Source organism: Manihot esculenta, chromosome 9 (genome assembly GCF_001659605.2).
Source record: "Manihot esculenta cultivar AM560-2 chromosome 9, M.esculenta_v8, whole genome shotgun sequence".
Taxonomy (NCBI): domain Eukaryota; kingdom Viridiplantae; phylum Streptophyta; class Magnoliopsida; order Malpighiales; family Euphorbiaceae; genus Manihot; species Manihot esculenta.
Genome location: NC_035169.2, coordinates 5,369,269 through 5,388,495, shown reverse-complemented (window position 1 = coordinate 5,388,495; position 19,227 = coordinate 5,369,269). Strand labels below are relative to the sequence as shown.

Below are 19,227 nucleotides of genomic sequence, written 5' to 3'. Positions count from 1 at the left end.
AGACTCGTCTAGTAAATAAGTCAAGATTGAGCTCCATCGTATTCAACTCGTGAGCTCAGCTCATTTCCGAATTCATGAGCAAGTTCGCGAACTAGTTCATGATGTACAATCTCGTTAAGAAGACTGAGATTAATATCATAATAGAAATAAATTCAAACCAAGCACACACTTTCATGAGTCAAACCATTTTCTAAATTTCAACTCTATATAATTTAATTACACTCTTAAAACTTACATATATTTGGATCGTTAAGATTTAAGAGCTCATCTTTATAAGTTTACAAGCTAATTTGAATATATACTTATTTAACTAAAATTATTTAGTTTTAAACTTACTAATTTTAAATTAAAACTCATTATACAGGTAAATAAATTAAACTATTCGTGAACTATTGGAGACTAAACTCGATAAAAATTTGACTCGTCTAAACTCATTTACTAAAGGAGTCAAGCTTGAGCTTAATAATACTCTGATTGAGCTTAATAATACTCTGCTTGAGTTTGCTCAATACTCTGCTTGAGTTTGTTCAATACTATGCTTGAATTCGAAATGAATAAAATTCAAGTTCGGCATGAGTAAAACTCAAGTTCGATTCAAGCTCAAAAATATTTTTATGAATCAATTTTGAACTCTTCAAAACTCGGTTCGACTCAATTCGTTTACACCCCTATATATTAGAGAGTTTGTTTTTTTTTCAAATCTTTCTATAATCTTGCCTAACACCAACCGCAGTGTCTAATACCCACAACGGAAGTAAAAATAGATTTGAATAAAATTATTTTAAAATTTTTTTTAATTATTATAATTTTATGCTCAATACTCTAAAATATTGTTTAATTAATTCAACTTTTAACGGAAGAAAGCACTCAATTTCTGGTGGAGGAGGAGAAAGTGAAGCTTATCTATTTATCTCAACTCTCCCCCTTTATATAGAACTTGAATGGATAGATAGATAGTAGTTAGGGATTTAAATTTCTAAACCCTAAAATTTTCCTACATACCTCTTCATATATAACATTATTTTTAAGTTACGGCGAATTTTTTCACGTTCACATATATATATTAATTCTTTAATTTGATTAATTAAATTAATCTCTATTAATTTAATTAATCAATTTTACAATTATAATTAATTAAATTAATTTGCATTGATGTAATTAACTAAATTTATTAATCATTATTAATGAATTATCGAGTTTGACCAATATTTGGCCTTGAGTTCAATATGAGATTTAATTATTAAATGACTCAAGTCCAAATGAAATAAGAGCTTGACTTATTTATTAATTCTATGGTCTTAAGAATAATTTCTACATGTGTCATAACATGTCTATCATTAAATCTAAATTAATGAAATTAATCATATTAATTTAATTAATTATTATCTTATCAATTAATCATATTAATTGAACATGGGCTAAACTAATATGCATACTAGATCCTAATATGCCTGATCTCATTGCACTAACGCCTAAAGACTATGCTCACGTTAAGGTAGAATGTAAGATGTAAGAAGTAAGAAGAAGATGAGTTGTTTTGTAGATGATATATTCTAAACAATCTGTCAGATAGACTCTATAATTTGTTCACTTCTATTTTATTTTCAAAATAAATTTAGAAGACATTGGAGTACAAGTACATCACAGAAAAGCAAGTTGTGGACAAATTTTTCATTATGAAATATTTTGAGTTTTTAATAGTTGAGAATGTTTCTAGCATGAATCAGGTTCATAAATTGTGTATCCTGGTGTCTAAGTTGAAAGACTTGAAGATAGTTAATCTTGAAGTTTTGCAATTATTGCGAGTAGGAGAAATAATTGCAAAACTTTCTTCTAATTGATATGATTACAGAAAAAAACTATTACACGCAATAGAAGATTTGTCTCATGAATAGATTCAGAAACACTTAAGAATAGAAGAAGAAATTAGAATTTGTATTTAAATGGTTGTTACTAAATCTGAAAAGTTAATTTTATTGAAGGAAATCAGAATAATTAAGAATAAGAACAAGAGAAAATTTTATGATATTGTAGGTCCTTCCAATTCTAAAAATTTTAAAAATCCAAAAAAAAAAAGAAAATCTGTTACTATTGTGGCAAGAAAAGGCACTACAAACTTGATTGTAGGTTTTTTTAAAAGAGGAAGACAATTTTGCCCAAAGTTCCATCAAGGCAAATGTGGTGAAACTAAGAAATGAAGGTCTTGCTACAATGATATATGAAATGCATATTGGAATAGTTACTTATTGATGGTTTGATTTTGGTGTCACAGTCTATATGTGCAATAACGAATTCCTACTCAAAACTTATGCAAATGTAGAAGATGGAAGAGATTCTAATAAAAAATTACAATACTGCAAAATATAGAGAGTTTATACTATAATTAAGGTTGAAACTTTAATTGAACTTTGAAATATTAAAAATAAGGTATAAAAAATAAAAAATTCCATTAAAAATCTCAATCGACTAAACCAACTGAATCAAACCAAGTCGATTTCAAATTGATTTTTATCTAAAATCGATTTAATTTAATTTTTATAAATACTAAAATCTTGATTTATAATTTTTTTTAATTCAATTTTAAACCGAATTAATAAATACTCAATGTAATGTATATATTCAAATTAATATGATTAAGAAATCTTTTTCAAAAGTTGAAAGAAATACAGAAATTTTGTAGCTTATTCATTCTGATAAGAAATACTTATGTGAATGATGTCAAACAAAATGAAAGGTGATTGAAGATAAGATATCTCTATCATGGAGTAAGGGAGGTCTTCTTTAAGAATCCTCCTCTTATGGGGATTGGTCTCCTTATTGCAAGCATTTATTTGGTTACCCAAAAATCTAATCTCTGAAAAATAAAATGAAAAATGGTTAGCTCATAGCTAACATCTGACCAACTTCTCACCCACCCACCTTCTGTCCCCCACTCTTTATTATTACACAATTTATGTTTTCTCCTTGGTAGTTCAACCACGTGCATAGCACACACTATGTTGAAATAATTATTTTTTTAGGTGCATACTAATTTTATATTACTCTATTTATTCTATAAAGGTAAGTTTCATTTATTTTAAACTATATATTAAATTTATAGAAGATAATTTATTTATTATCCCTATTTAACATATTAAAAAGGTAAAATAATTATTAATTTTAAGAATAATTTAACAATATAATGTAATTTAATTTTTAATAAAATAATATTAGTAAAATAATACAACCGTGATAATTAAATTATAAGCAAGGAATTTATTCTAATTAAGTCTCCCTGTATAATGAAATTGGTTGATGTATTAAATTACAATAATGACTGCCCACTTAGACATTTTTCTAACCAAAATTTGCAAACCTACCTTCAATACCAAACCCACATCGCCTAAACTAAAACTGAAATATACAAATAAAATCAGCCATATTTTATAAGATTAATTAATAGTTTTAATTTTTAAAAAAATTTATAATAATTTATTTAAAATACCATTTATATAATTACATTTATTTGATATATTAATATTAAATAATTTAAACATTAGTAAGATGTATATATATATATAAATAAAAATTAATGTTATTTCAAAAATTTTAAAAATTCTAAATAATTTTTTTAAAAAAAATTATCTAAAATTACAGTTATTATAAAACAAAAATACTAAGTAAATGGTGATGGCACGATCATATTCTACTCAACTCACTGCCACAAATTGAGATTTTACCTATTCAAAAGGACTCAGGATACAAGTAAATAAAAAGAGAAATTATTACTTAGTTATATTGTGAAAAAATTTATTAGTTAATTTTTTAATTTTAAAAAATATATTAAAATATTTTTTAATATTTTAAAAAATATATTAATTAATCATTTTATTAGTTTTACCCGTTAAATATTATAAAAAAGTCTAAAATATTTCTGATACGGAAAGACTAATTAGTCAATTTTTTTAAAAAATTTAAAGATAAACTAATAAATTTTTTTAAAATTATAGAAATTAAATAATAAAATATTTAATAGTAAAATTAATGAAAATTTTGAGTAATAATTTTTTTAAAAAGTCAGAAACATTTAAATACATTTTTTAATATCGATAAACTAATTAGTGTATATCATAAGAAATAAATAATAATTTTTTTTAATAAAAAATTGATTAAAATATCCATTATCCACCTTAAATATTGAACAAATATTAAATGATAAACTATGAAAGAGGAGGCGAAAAGATAGGAAGACGAGAGAATTGTGTAATGAAGTGGTGGAATAAGCACAAGGAATAAAGATCTTTCTACATATTTTCTGCTAGGAGAAAGCAAATACCAGAATAGAAATTATATGCCAAAATTTCACTCTTTCTATTGATTCCACTTCGAGCTTCTACGAAACTCCAAAAAATTTCTTATTTAGTTTCTCTAATTTAATAAAATTAACAGTTTATAATTTTTATATTTAAAAACATATTAAATATTCTATATTTTTAAAATTATTAATAATTATATTAAACTCCAAAACTAAATAATTATATTTTAAAATTATATTAACTAAATAATTATATTTTAAAATTACAAATACGAATAAAAACGAGCCTATTATAGTAATTTTTAACAAACTAATTACGGCTTAAATATAAGGAACGATTTGGGAAAAAAATATTTAATGTGTTTTTAAAAAAAATGGAACAAAATAATTAATTTCAATAAATTACAGGACTAAATTGAAAAATCTCCTCCAAAAACTTTAGCAATCAAACAAAACTTGATGATACAACCCATAAAAAAGTAATTATCAAGGGGCTAAATAATAAAAATAAAGTAATTATCAAGGGGCTAAATAATAAAAATAAATTATTATTTACAAAATAAAATATTTTTTAAATACAAATTATTTTTTAAAAACAAAAAAACCTAAATAAAAGAAAATCTTAGAAAATAAATAATCATCCTAGATAACCAATTAGAACTATTCTAATTACAATATTTTGTTTTTGAATTAACACTACAATTTCAGTATTTAAAAAAAATATTATTTTAATTATTTAATTTTAAAATAATTACCACTTTAATTTTATAATTTAAAAATTTTTATAATTTTACCATATACTTTAAAAATTATTGAGAGCCAAATAACTAAATCAAAAACCTTATATATAGAACTATAATTTCTATATCAACTCTAAAATCAGGTCCTGAACAGACTACTCTCCCTAGTCCCCTGCCTACCATGCAAGAAAAGAGACACAGAAGAAGCCTCTAACAAACGAGAGTGATAAATGAAAATACTATCGACCCGTGTATTCAGACCAACCATCTTTACATGTCGGACAACTCATCCAAAACACACGACAGCATCCTGTTAACTACCTGATTAAGCTGGCTATCAAATGGACTATGGAAGACTAACTCATTTTGTTCAAAAGAAATTTTCAGTTTTTTTGCCTCTCGTTCTATAGGTTCACATGAAACACAGTATCTCTTCTTTAAGTAATAGAAAGGCAAATAAAGCTAATAGCCCATGTGAAGGAATCCATAACTTCTAGGTATAAAATAAAATGGAAACTTAAACATCTTATCTGCCATGTAACTATAGAAGAATCAGCATTAAAAAGAAAGCATTTTCTTTATCCATCTACATCTCAGGCGCACATTCCACAGACAAATACTCAAAAATCCCACTTGGTTTTGGAATCCACAGCTCAGATTCCAATTCCATCCCCAAAACCAAAACCCAGTAAAAGAGAAACAAGATATTAACAAAGCAGTAATAATACAGAACTAGATATGCATGAAATAAAAGGCGTTAGCAGAAGTCTTACTTAAATCATCTGTTCCCTAGTTCCATTCCCACAAATGTAAATGATCCGAGAACCGAGTAGCCTTTCAGGGGTAGTCTTACTTAAAACTCATGACTCCATTGAATTTTAAGGTCATAGAAAAATACAAGAGGTGACAAACATTTGCTATTTAGTTACAGTGTAACTTTAACATGTTGCTCATCATAGAAAGGTTGAAAAAATGAGAATAATAGAAATCTAATATTTGAAAATATTTGAAGAAAAAAAAATATACCTAGATTGAGCTCAATTTCTTTTGATTCTAACCCAGAAGGTTATACCACCTTTTCTTTTTCTCTAACTTCTGCTGTAACAATAAAATGGCGAATGAATATTTTTTTCCTTTCCAAAGTGACTTTTTCTCACTTTCCCACCTTCTGTTGTTAGTGTTACCTTACCTTCAACACCGCTAACAACAAAATCCGAAAACACATGAAATTATCTACCAAAATCTTGCCTGTTTCAGTGTCTCAGGACTCTGCAGAATTGATTTCAATTTTGCTGAGCCACAAGCTGATCAATATGCAATTGCTCAATCCACGCCCCAACTACATGATCAACTGATTCGATTTGGGAGTTCATATTCAGATCCTCACTTGAAGAGGCACTAGCTGCAACACTAGTGGAAATGGGCATGGCCAACTTTTCCTTCATCTCAGTCGGAGATTCTTTAACAAGTGATTGCACCCATGATAGATCAGGCTCCTCCCCATTACCAAGCTCAAATGAATTTGATCTACGAAGCTTACCCAACTCATCAGCACTAACAGTCCAGTCTGGTTTCCCATCTGAAGAACCCCATTTTGACCAGGAACTTACTGGGGAGCCAACAGTGGCAGCTGCATTGGAGCCTATTTCCCTAAAACTAAGGCTACGTAGCTGCTGTTGCTGTTTTTCACGTTGAGCCAACATGGACAATCGAGGGCTCATAGGCGAAATGGGTTCCACATTTCGAGGTGACATTCTGCCGGATGCAAAAGAGGCCTGCAACAGAGGGTGATCAACATTTATAGGAGAAAAATTTGTGTTGATTGGTGATAACATGCTTTGCTGCTGGAATTGATTGAGAACCGCAGACTTGTGAGTTGGAGAGAAAACAGCTGCAGACAAAGCTTGATCAGCATACCGAGGAGAAGAGCTCTCACCAGAAAAGAGATCATCAAGGTTAGAAGGGGTTAGGGTTTTCAAGCGACCAGAATGGCTCAAAGAGTTATTACTCAATGATGGTTGTGTGAGACTGGATAACTCATTTAGGAGCTGCTGCTGCTGCACATCAAAATCCGGCATCCTGCTGTATTCTTCAGCCGGGATGTCTCTAGCATTAAAGGAAGATCTCAAGCGACTGGACTGAAGATTGCCTCCAGGAAGATGTAAGGCTGGGACATTTGGTTGGGGCCAAGCCACAGAAGAATGTGACATGCCAGTGCCAGATGGAGACATGGGTGGAGTGAAGGGCGAAGGAGACATAATTGATACTGAAGAAGGTGAACCTGGCAAGAGGCTCATGGCTGCACCAAAATCCATTGCAGTAGCACTTGAAGTGCTTGAGCGAGGAGAGGGAACAGCAGAACCAGTGGATACATATAATGGACGGAGTTCATCCACAGTGTGGGCAAAGAAGCAAACTCTCCTAGCACAACTTGTACCATCTTTGCATAGCCGGGTTCTGTATTGCGCAGGATGAAGCCAGCACTCAAAAACTCCATGAGCATACTCACACATATCTCCTCGTCTACAAGCCCCTTTCCGAAAATCTGGACATGGAACACAACTGTAATGGAACTTCCTAGGATCCCTCCTTCGAGCATTTTCCCCTGGATGAACAAATGGGCACTCGGTCCAATCATGAGAATAGGCACGGGAGCAGGGCCGCACCTTGAATGAATACATTCGGAATTCATCAGTTGAATATATACTGTTCTTGATGTCTGGCAGAGATGGATCAATTGGGTATTCCTTTTTCTCTGACGTGGAGTAAACAGGTGCATCATTTTGCTTTGACTTCACCGGAGACTCTAATGAGGACGGTGAAGAGCCATTTTCCACAGAAGGTGAAAGAGGTGGAGAATTTGAATTCGAGGTAGCTCCAGAAACCCTCGGATTGCGCTCAAATGCAGAACCATCAGCAGCAAGAAGTTCTTCAAGAGTATATTTCACATCTTGGAGCTTTGGTGGAACAGCAATAACGTCAATTGGACGATGACCATTAGCATCCACCAAATTGGGATCCGCACCTGCTGCTAAAAGCAGTTTCACAGCATCAACAGCATTCACTGCCCCACCAGACACAGCACAATGAAGGGCAGTACTCTTATCTAGGCCACAAGATCGATTGACATCAGCATCCGATAGAGAAAGAATCATCCTTATAACATCAACAGCACCATAAGTTGCAGCGACCATCAACGGGGTTCTATGTTGGTTAACCATTTGCTTGGAGCCTTTCTGACGACTATACCATATTCCAACCTCATCAACACACAACGGGTCCCGTTCAATTGATCTCTTAAAGCCCTCAGCATCATTATTAGCTGCAAGCTCAAGCAAGCTTGCAAAAGTATCTTCAGTCTCAACAGTTAACTGATTCATGTCTATGTTGGTTTGCCTACTTTCTTCAAAAGAAATCAAATGCGCTATTGGAGACGGCGAGAGCTTCAACCTCTCCCATCCATAGCACATACTTTCATTTGCTAGAAGTACAACTGAAACTGAAAACTAGCGCATTATACTCAACCTGCAGATAACTAGAATTAGTAGCAAATTAACATATAAAACTCCAAATATTGATAACCAATAAAACCAAAGAATATTTTACCAAAAATTTACACTATAGAATTAGAAACAACAGAGCCATTATGTTCCACCACATCAGTGCATGAAAACCAAAGAAACAGCAATCAGAAATGCAAGAATCGCATGAGAAAGGAAAAACTAGGCTCATATTCCATTGAAACTATAGAGGCACTGATTAAGTATATCTGCTTGAAGATTAAGACCAAAACCACAGTATAGAGGCAGCACCAATTCCATAATAACTTCATTACACATGATCCATGCAATAGAAGAAGCACCAAATGACACAAATGAGCCAATCATGCTCCAGCCAATCAATCAGAGAAAACCTAATAGAGACTTTGATTTTATTCCTTGGATTCAGTAAGCAAGTCTAAACTTGCTTCACATTTTACCTTAATCACAAAAATATAGAGAAAAAGAAATGCCTAAAAATTGGCTTACTTAAAGTAGTAGTTCCTTTGTCTTATAACTTTAAGATCCAAATACAGTGAACTAACCTTAATTAAGTTGAATTATAGAACTACAAAATGCAATCTTTCCAATTTTTTCATCATCACTTACATCGTTTTCCCAGCACACAAACAGAAAAAGCTAAGGAAGTAAAATATAAAAAGCAAAATTTCCTCTCAAAACAGAGGAAAGAAAGGCCCATCGCAGAAGAAAACCCAAAAATCAAGAAACCAAAACAAAGAGACATAGACAAAGATTAAGCAGAAAGAAAAACACAGATACATGTAATCAACAATCACCCAGAAAAGGGAAGGGAAAATAAAATTTACTGTACCAGTAACACCCAATAATTTCAACAATAATTAGAATAAAACTCAGAAAAATAAATAAACAAAAACAAGATAACCAGATCAAAGAGTAGTAAAAGATCTGGATTGGAGGCAAAATCCTCATTGATTTTTACTCCCAAAAAGGAGGGAGGGGGGGGGGGGAAGCAAACCAACCCAAAAAGAAACAAACCCGTGACAAAGATCTTCCTCCATGTGATCAAACACGCTCATTATATCCAAACAAAAGAAGTTTATGCATAAAAAACAGTTAATATATAGAGCAAGAACACTAACACAGAGAAGCAGACACTTACTTGATCAAAAGTACCAGTCACAGAAAAGAAGCAAGCAATGTTTTTTAAGGTTGCAAGAGAATCTAACCGCTCACTTAGTTCAGCTACGAAAAAGCAAAGACAAGTTTCACAGATCTATATAGGACTAGTCACTTAAACCTCCTTCACCGAATATTTTCCCGAGAAAATTTGCGGTAGAAAGAGCAAGAAGGAATATTTACTATTTGAGAGAGAGAGAGAGAGAGAGAGAGAAATAGAGGGAAAAAGAAGAGTCTCTTCTTCGTCTTCCATCACCAATTCCTATGCCTTCTGCTTTCTTTCTTTCATGAAAAAAAATAATAATAATAATTAAATTTAATAATAAAGGAAATTATTTATCTTAATTCTTAAAAAAATCGCCTATCCAATAAAAGGAAGACTATTTTGTTTTTAAAAAAATAAAAAGAAAAAAAAAAAAGGAAAAAACGCACTAAGTGTGGGATTTGAATATCCTATTGCTGTAGTTGTTAACTTTTTAACCGACCATAAATTTTCTGCCACGTCACTACTCAACCTGACAATTTAACCCACTTTGTCCAGACATCAGGGATGAACTGGTCATTTAAAACTCAGCCACTGACACTAGAGGACTAAGCTGGCGTTTTTCTATTGGTCGCTGATGAATAAGTACAATGCAACTTGATGCTGAAGCTAAATTTGCCTTCTGCAATAATTTACCATCAGCCTTCCTTCTAATGGGGTCAAATTCCAGGGAAATTCAACCTAAATTCACCCACATGATAGTTAATTTTCCATGGTAATAATCAAGTATTTCAAAAATATTATATAATTATTCTAGCAGCTGACTTGGCAGTGTGCTATTGGCTATACTCCATTAGTGGGACTCTTTAATAGTATTTCTTTCACCTCCGTTTGAAATAAAATGTTCATAATAATTTAATTTAATTTAATTTTTTTTTACAATTCTCTTGATCCAAATAAAAATTAATATTTTTTAAATTTAAAAAATTTTAATCATAAATATAAAATCATATATAATTTTATAATTTTTATTTAAATTTTTTTATAAAATTATTTATACTAAAAAAATTATTATTATTATTATTTTTAAAAGAAAACTTTTACCACCTTAAGAAATAAGAGAAATTCATTTAATATATATTTATTTGGGGAAATTATTAATTTTTTTTAGAAATGGGAAATTATTTAATTAATATTTTAAAAGAAAAGGGAAAGATCAAGGGAAGTTCCCGAACAGCCACCGGCGGGTAGGGGCGGCGCGGACAACTTTTGAAAAGAAACTGGGAACCGGTTAAGGAGGTGGAAAAGTAGGAGAAAAAAGAATGATTTGTTAGGGGAGGGAAGAGAAAAAGGTCACCGGAAAAGCAGGTGACATGAGAGCGTGCGCGAGGAAAGAATAAACTGGAATTCAATGTAGTACTTGGGTCCGCCAATAAAGGAGAGGGAGAGATATAAAAAGTGTCTGGATTTTGTAATAGTACGGGAACGGACTCGAAGTCTCTAGTTAATTCCAGCTAATTGTAGAGTCAAATCACGAGGATAAAAAACGTGACGCACCAAAACCTGAGATAAGAAAAATATATATATTATTTTAAATATCGATGAAAAAGGTAATTTAGAAAAGATTTAATTGTTTTAAGTTTTTATAATTATAGTATAATAAATTTAATTTAATTACTTTTCAAAAAATTCAATTAATTAATTTTATTATTCTTATTTTTATTTAAAATAAAATTTTAGAATTTTGACAAAAATATATAAATTATTAAACTTCATTTTTTATTAGAAAGCCAAATATTAAAATTACAAAAAGAACAAAATATACAAAAATTTTCTTCATAAAATTAGAGACTACTAGTTAATTTTTTTTTCTTTTATTGTAAAAAAAATTACCTTTTTAAATAAAAATACTAAATATACATGATCAACAAGAAACGAAACACATGTAATATTTTCCTAAAACTTTATCTTTGTATAAAAATAAAATTAACCTTGCAAAAATGATAATACAACAACCTTGTAAAATTTATGCCACGAAGGATATATTTAAAAATTGATCAGCCCATCAACGCATAGAGACTTCAATATGACCTTTAACTACTTTGCTTATGAGGAGAAAAAATATTTTGCTAACGGGAGAGCTTTTTCTAATTAATATTTTTGTAAAAAATAAATAATAATATTGCAACATCAGATAATACCAACTTGTGAGTGCCCACGTCCTCATCATATCATCATCTTTGTCTTTAATTAATTAGAGTTTACTGAATAATTATACATTTATGGAAATACTTTGCCCATAAGAAGCATTTTTTTTTCTGGTGTTTTCTCAATGCTTGATGTTAAGATTGGAAATTTTTCTTGCAGAAAAATATTTTATTTCAAAAATGTTTTTATTGAAATATATTAAACATATTCTTATTTAATGTTTACTAATCATTCAATTTTTAGAATAAACTTCGATAATGATATCAAAAGAATATATAACAAAGAAGAATATATAAAATTATTTCTTTATTCAACGGAAAAAAAGTTTTATATATATAAAATAAAAATTTATTAAGAAAACATAAAATATGTCATTTCTTAAGAGTAATATTTGACAGATATCACGCGACAAAAATTGATAATATAGGATCAATAAATTAAAAAATATACTTTCTGGGTTTTAAATTTTCTTTTTTAAATTCTTATAAATTTTTTTTAGGCCATAGCAATATATAAATTAAATATTATAACTGATAGTATATAAAAATTATCCAAAGTATAATATCAACCCGCAACGAATGTGTTCACGGGATAAATTTTTTTATCAGTAACGGGTCCCACTTAAAAAAGGAAGACTCATAATATTAACATCCGGTTGATTAGCAAGATTTGCCTTTTCCTAAATAGGTTGAGTCTCAGCATAAAGTTACTGTTATTAGACACATACTAGAGTATCCCATTACGCCTGTAATCGTGGGATCATTGACTTATTCACTAGCGATATCTCTTAATATGCAGCCGGCCACATCATCACCAGATTCTCAGGAAATGCTATATTTATATCTATCTTCTTACAGTATAAAAGGAAAAATATCACAGAGATAAATGTACGCTATTCTCTTACACTATTTAAATTTTATGCAATTAATTTCTCTCGCCTTTCCCTTCAGACTTACTGACTTGAGTATCGGAGTGGCTACCGTGGGCACCCACCACCTCACTTCTCTGTCTTGCAGGATTAGTCAAATACAGCACAGCTCCATTCCAGTCACATCATCATTTTGGTTTCGACAATATCATTTGGTTCCATTGCCGAAAAATCTATTGAATCCTCTCTATTCATTTGGATTAAAAACCGGTCTCTTGTCCCCTTTTCTCTAAAAAAGGAATTTTTCTTCTCTATCCCTTGAAATGGACGGAGTCATACATGTCATTACAGGAGAACTTAATAAGGACAGAGAGAAAAATAAATGCGTAGCAGAAGATGTCCTGTCGGTCAAACAGGAGCCATAGGGCCAAGCAGGAGGTAAGGTTCGGTCCGACAAACAAAATGATTAGATTCTTTCAAAATAACATAAGAAGAGAAATCAGTAGAATTAGACAGACACCATCTGAGGATTTATATGATTATTGGGAAAGGTTTAAAAGGTTGTGTACAAGTTGTCCTCAACATGATATTTCAGATAAGTCACTCATAGAATTCTTCTATAGAGGATTGCTTTCATCAAAAAGGAGATTCATTGATGTAGCCTGCGGAGGATCCATTGCAGACAAGACACCTAGGGAGATGAGAGAGTTGATCTCGACACTTGCAGCCTCATCTAGGCAATATGGAGAAGAAAAGCAACTGCAGAGAGGAGCAAATGAGGTAAGTTCATCTACCATTTCTTCTCAGCTTTCTGAACTGACTTCTGCCATGAAAAATTTTGCCTTAGGATTTACTCAACAAGCTCAAGCATCCCAGCCACCTAGGCCATGTAGGATATGTGCATATGTGGGACATCCAACTGATCAATGTCCTACTCTTTAAGAAGACAACCAGCAAGTCAATGCCATTGGAGGATACAACAACCAGGTAAGACATGATCCATATTCTAACACCTATAATCCAGGTTGGAGAGACCACCCCAATTTCAGCTATGGGAGAGCTAACAACCATCAGAACTACCAAAGAAATCAAGCTCAACCAGCACCTCCAAGTTTCAATAACACTCTTGATGAGGTATTGAAGACTTTGCAAAGCCTCCAACAGCAGATGGGACAAATGGCCACCTCCATAAGCAAGCTGGAATCCCAAGGTAAGCTCCCTTCTCAAACTAAAACTAATCCAAGACAGAATGTGAGTGCCATTACCTTTAGAAGTGTGAAAGAACTTCAAGATGCCAGATATGAGGAAGAGAAGCAAGTTGCACAAGAGCCTGCGCAAACTGAAACCATTCCTGCGCAAGCTGAAGCCATTCCTGTGCACCACCTCCATGAACCAGCTGGCCGAAATTCATCAGACACCACTCCTGCGCAGAAAGCTTATCACCAGGTACGTTTTTAGATTCCACCTCATTTTCCAAAAAGATTTGAAAGAACACAGAAAGAAAAAGAAGAAAAGGAGATCCTTGAGACTTTCAGGAAAGTGGAAATCAATATACCTCTGCTAGATGCTGTTAAGCAGATTTCCAGGTATGCAAAATTTCTGAAAGAACTGTGTACCAACAGAAGAAAGCTTGCTGAAAGAGAGAAAGTAAGTGTAGGTGAAGTTGTTACTGTTGTGATTAAAAGAGAACTCCCAACTAAATGTAAAGATAAATGCATGTTTGCTATTTCTTGCAAAATAGGGAATGTTGGGATTAAGAAAGCTATGTGTGATCTTGGTCCATCCATAAATATTATGCCTCTTTCCATCTATAATTCTTTGAATGCAGGTGCACTGAAAGACACAAGAGTTGTGATTCAACTAGCTGATAGATCTGTGGTTTACCCCATAGGTATTCTAAAAGGTGTTCTAGTTCAAGTAGATAAACTTGTCTTTCCTGCAGACTTTTATGTGATTGATACTAAGGAAGACAGTTGCAACACTACTTCTGACATCCTTCTTGGACGTCCTTTCTTGAGCACTGTTAGGACCAAGATTGATGTGCATGATGGCACTTTGACCATGGAGTTCGAAGGGGAAGTCATTAAATTTAATGTCTATGATGCTATGAAATATCCACATGATATGTCCTCTGTTTATGGTCTTGATATTATTGATTGCCTGAGTCAGGATACTTTTGATAAGAATCAAGATGAAATTCTGAACAATGATTTTTGCAGGGATACTGACCAGGTAGATATAGAGAGCCAGAAAGAGCCAAAACTGAAGGAAACAGTCTGCAGCATCCAGCAGATGAACTGCAGACAACCGCAGGAAGGATAAACGCAAATCGCACCATTTCAGAATGGTGTGCAGATCAGTCCTGCGCAGAAAGAAGAGTTTGAAAGCATTTCAAGCGCGTCTCTTCAGCTTCCATCGCAGCCTCTTCAGCTTCCACTTCAGGTAAGTCCTGCGCAAGAAGGAGAAGCTAAAACCAGTTCAGCCAGACACCCCATTCAGACAGACACTTGTCCTCCCAAATAGCAGAACACAGGTCAGAAAATCTCAGAACCAGATCTAAAACCCCTTCCAGACCACTTGAAATATGTGTACTTGGGAGCTGAAAAGACACATCCAGTGATAGTGTCCAAACAGTTGAGCCAGACTGAAGAAGAGAGCCTCCTGAGAGTACTGAAGAAACACAAGGGAGCCATAGGGTGGACCATAGATGACATAAAAGGTATCTCACCTTCCACATGCATGCATAGAATATACATGGAAGAGGAATGCAAGCCAGTCAGAGAAGCTCAAAGAAGACTGAATCCACCAATGATGGAGGTAGTGAAGAAAGAGATAGTCAAGCTTCTGGACGCAAGTATCATCTATCCAATCTCTGATAGCAAATGGATAAGTCCTGTGCATGTAGTCCCCAAAAAGACTGGGATCACTATTGTTCCAAATGCTGAAGGAGAACTTGTTCCCACTAGAGTTCAGAATGGATGGAGAGTATGCATGGACTATAGGAAGCTGAATGCAGCCACAAAGAAAGACCACTTCCCACTACATTTCATTGATCAGATGTTGGAAAGGCTTGCAGGTAAGTCCCACTACTGTTGTCTTGATGGTTTTTCAAGTTTTTACTAAATTCCAGTAGCTCCAGAAGACTAAGAGAAGACCACCTTCACTTGTCCTTTTGGCACTTTTGCATTTAGAAGAATGCCATTTAGACTATGCAATGCACCTGCCACCTTTTAGCGATGCATGATGAGCATATTCTTTGACTATGTGGGGAAAACCATTGAAGTGTTCATGGATGACTTCACAGTGCATGGTAACTCCTTTGAAGAATGCCTTGCCAACTTGGAAAAGATCCTACAGAGATACCTTGAGTCTAATCTTGTGCTTAATTATGAAAAATGTCACTTTATGGTTAATCAAGGTATGGTTTTAGGGCATGTTGTTTCAGCTAAAGGAATTGAAGTGGACAAAGCCAAGGTAGACATTAAAAATCTGCCTTATCCTACAAATATTAAAGAAATTCGCTCTTTTCTTGGTCATGCAGGATTCTACAGGAGATTCATAAAAGATTTCTCCAAAATCACACAGCCATTATGTAAATTGCTCCAACAAGATGTAACATTTGATTTTGATGCAGGTTGCAAAATAACATTTGATCTAATAAAAGAATTGCTTGTGACTGCCCCAATCATTCAAGCACCTGATTGGAACTTGCCCTTTGAAATCATGTGTGATGTAAGCAACTATACAGTGGGTACAGTCTTGGGGCAACGTGTGGGAAACTCGCCCCACGTGATTAACTATGCATCTCGCACATTGGATGCTGCCCAAAGCAACTACTCAACAACAGAAAAGGAGCTCTTGGCTGTTGTATTTTTCTTAGAGAAGTTCAGACCATACCTTCTGAGGACCAAAGTCATCATCTATTCTGACCATGCATCCTTGCGATATCTGATCAAGAAAAAGGAGGCCAAACCGAGACTCATTCGGTGGATTCTGTTATTACAAGAATTCGATCTGGAAATAAGGGACAAGAAAGGAAAGGAGAATCTAGTGGCTGATCACTTGAGCCGGCTTCTCTCTAGCTCTGCGCCATGTCCAGTCAAGGAAGACTTCCCAGACGAACATCTGTTCGTCACTCATTCAGCCTAAGTGGATCACACCATACACACCATACCCCAAGGGAGTACTCAGTTTTCTTTGCTCTTTTCTTTTCTTATACATTGAGGATAATGTACGATTTAGGTGTGGGGATGCATATCTCTCCTTCTTTTTCTTTCTTCTTCTTCTTCTTCTTCTTCTTCTTCTTTTAGTTTTTGCGGAATCTTTCTTTCAGTTTTCTGCGAATTTTTTTTCTTTTTCCTTTTAGATTTGCGAAATTTCCCTTTCTTTTGTTTCAGTTCATGCAATTTTTTTATTTTTAATTCTCTTTCAGTTTGTTTTAGTTTATGCTTTCAATAACACACACAACCACAACCACAATCTTCTTCTTTTTTATTTGCTCTACTCAAACTTATGAGCTATGTTAGATGAGTTTTCTTTCTATGACCCCATTGATGTGATGACTCTTTAAACTTATGTTGAATCAATTGCAGTAAGTTATATTCATGTTTGAGAATTATCTTTTAAATTGAATCTTTGAGCTTGCCATGGTGAAAAATATATTGATGACACTCATTAGAGAGAATGAATTGAAATTTGTGTGAATAAACTTAACATGACTGATTTTAGCAATTGGTGTTGATTTGCCTAATGCATTAATTAAAGAAATTTAGCAAAAGCTTAGACTTCATTAGCACAATTGAAAACTGTTCCAATGGTTGAAAGACAATGAACAGAGCTAGTAGCCACTTGGACAGATGACCAACTGAGTAACTGGGGGTGGGTATCACCAATATGTACTTTCACGTCAAAAGGTTGATGACTTTTTCAAGTAAAACTTAAGTGCAAAAAGCTGAATATAGTACTTCAAGGTAAGGGCAAATCATACAGAGAGCTAGAAAAAGTCTTAACTGAACAGAACATGTGCATGTACAATCTCTCTCTTGAGTAAAACAAATTCTAGCCATGGTAAGTAAAGGGAAACAAGGAAAGAAGGTGAGTAACCTTCATGCATATATTCTTCACTGCAATGATTCAAAATAGGTGTCTTGAGTAAGAGTTTAAGTGGAAATAAGGATCAAGTAGCAAAGAGAGCTTGTTTAACTATGTTTATTTGCTTGAGGACAAGCAAAAGGCTAGGTGTGGGGGTATTTGATAGAGCATATTTTAGTTCACTTTATCATTATATTCTTGATGTTTATTTGCATCTTTTCTGCTTAATTTTGTGGTTTTAATCATGTTTTGCAGATAATAGGTGCAAAGAGACAATCTGGAGAAAATGATCTTAAAACTGCCAAAAAGTGTCAAATATGGAAAGTTTTCAGAAAAGGAAAATTTTCAAATAAGAAAAGTGCAAAAGCAAAAGAAAATAAGGAAAGCTCAGTTAGAAGATTATTTGAAATTCAAAATGCAGATCTTTCTTTCCTTGTTCAAAGATGTGCACACACTGCAGCAGTCAGATCCTCCTATTTAGGTAACAAGATTTCAAGGAGTTGCACTTACCTCTTCTGCATTCAACATTCAAAATTCAAACGAAGGCTCCGCCTAAAAAGGAAAAACTGGACAGATATCTTTCCACTTCTGCACATTCATGACTGCGCGCCTCACTTTCCCTCTGAAGAGCTTGTCGCGCGCACAACTTCCTTCTGCAGTGCATGTTGCGCGCCTCTTTCCTTCTGAATAATTTACAACGCGATTCTTTCCTTTTCAGATATAACTTGGGCAGCAAGTACCACTAAGGCAGCAAGGTCAGCCTCTAATCCTATTTAAGAAGCTCTTAACCAGCCGAGAACCACCTTTGGACCATCTTCACGCCTCACTTCTTCTCGGATTGCAAGACAAGGCCGACGGCCTCCCTTCATCTTCTTCTTCTACCTTTCTTCTTTTCTTTTATTTTTGGTTTTGGTTCAGTCATGAGTGGCTGAAACCTTTTAATCTAGTTGAAGATTGGTTGAAACTAAGGTTGTTTAATGGATTGTGAGATCTGAACATAAACTGTTTGTCTTTGGTTTGTTCAATATTCATACAATTTGATGCTTGAATCTATTATTACTTTGTTGTTTTGATCAAATTGACCACTTGATTCTTGATTGCAAGGTAGTAAATTGTTAGTTTGGATAATTTTAAGTCCGTAATTGCTTGAATTGTTCAAACATAAGAACACTTAGTGTAACAACTAAGAAATTGTATGATCTAGCAACATCTCATGCGTTTGAGTAGCTAGGATTGGATCTCTCTATCTCTTCATGCAATTAACAATTGTTTTGATGCCTAAGGCCCAAGGACGTTCCTTGACAATTTGTTAATTAGTAATTAATTAGAGGACGTTTTCTAATTGG

At 33.1% G+C, this 19,227-nt stretch overlaps 1 protein-coding gene across 2 annotated transcripts; it reads right to left on the bottom strand.

Moving 5' to 3' along the window:
* Positions 1-5,883: 5,883 nt before the first annotated feature.
* On the bottom strand, positions 5,884-10,008 carry LOC110622598 (zinc finger CCCH domain-containing protein 30). 2 transcript variants are annotated; one of them, XM_021767160.2, is made up of 2 exons: positions 9,715-10,008; positions 5,884-8,569 (listed from the first exon to the last, which is right to left on the bottom strand). In XM_021767160.2, exon 2 carries the CDS (start codon positions 8,502-8,504, stop codon positions 6,318-6,320), a length of 2,187 nt encoding a protein of 728 aa, XP_021622852.1. In that variant the 5' UTR covers positions 8,505-8,569; positions 9,715-10,008; the 3' UTR covers positions 5,884-6,317. The 2 variants fall into 2 exon arrangements, with proteins under 2 accessions (XP_021622852.1, XP_021622851.1); XM_021767159.2 differs by having other exon boundaries at positions 5,884-8,559.
* Positions 10,009-19,227: the final 9,219 nt, after the last annotated feature.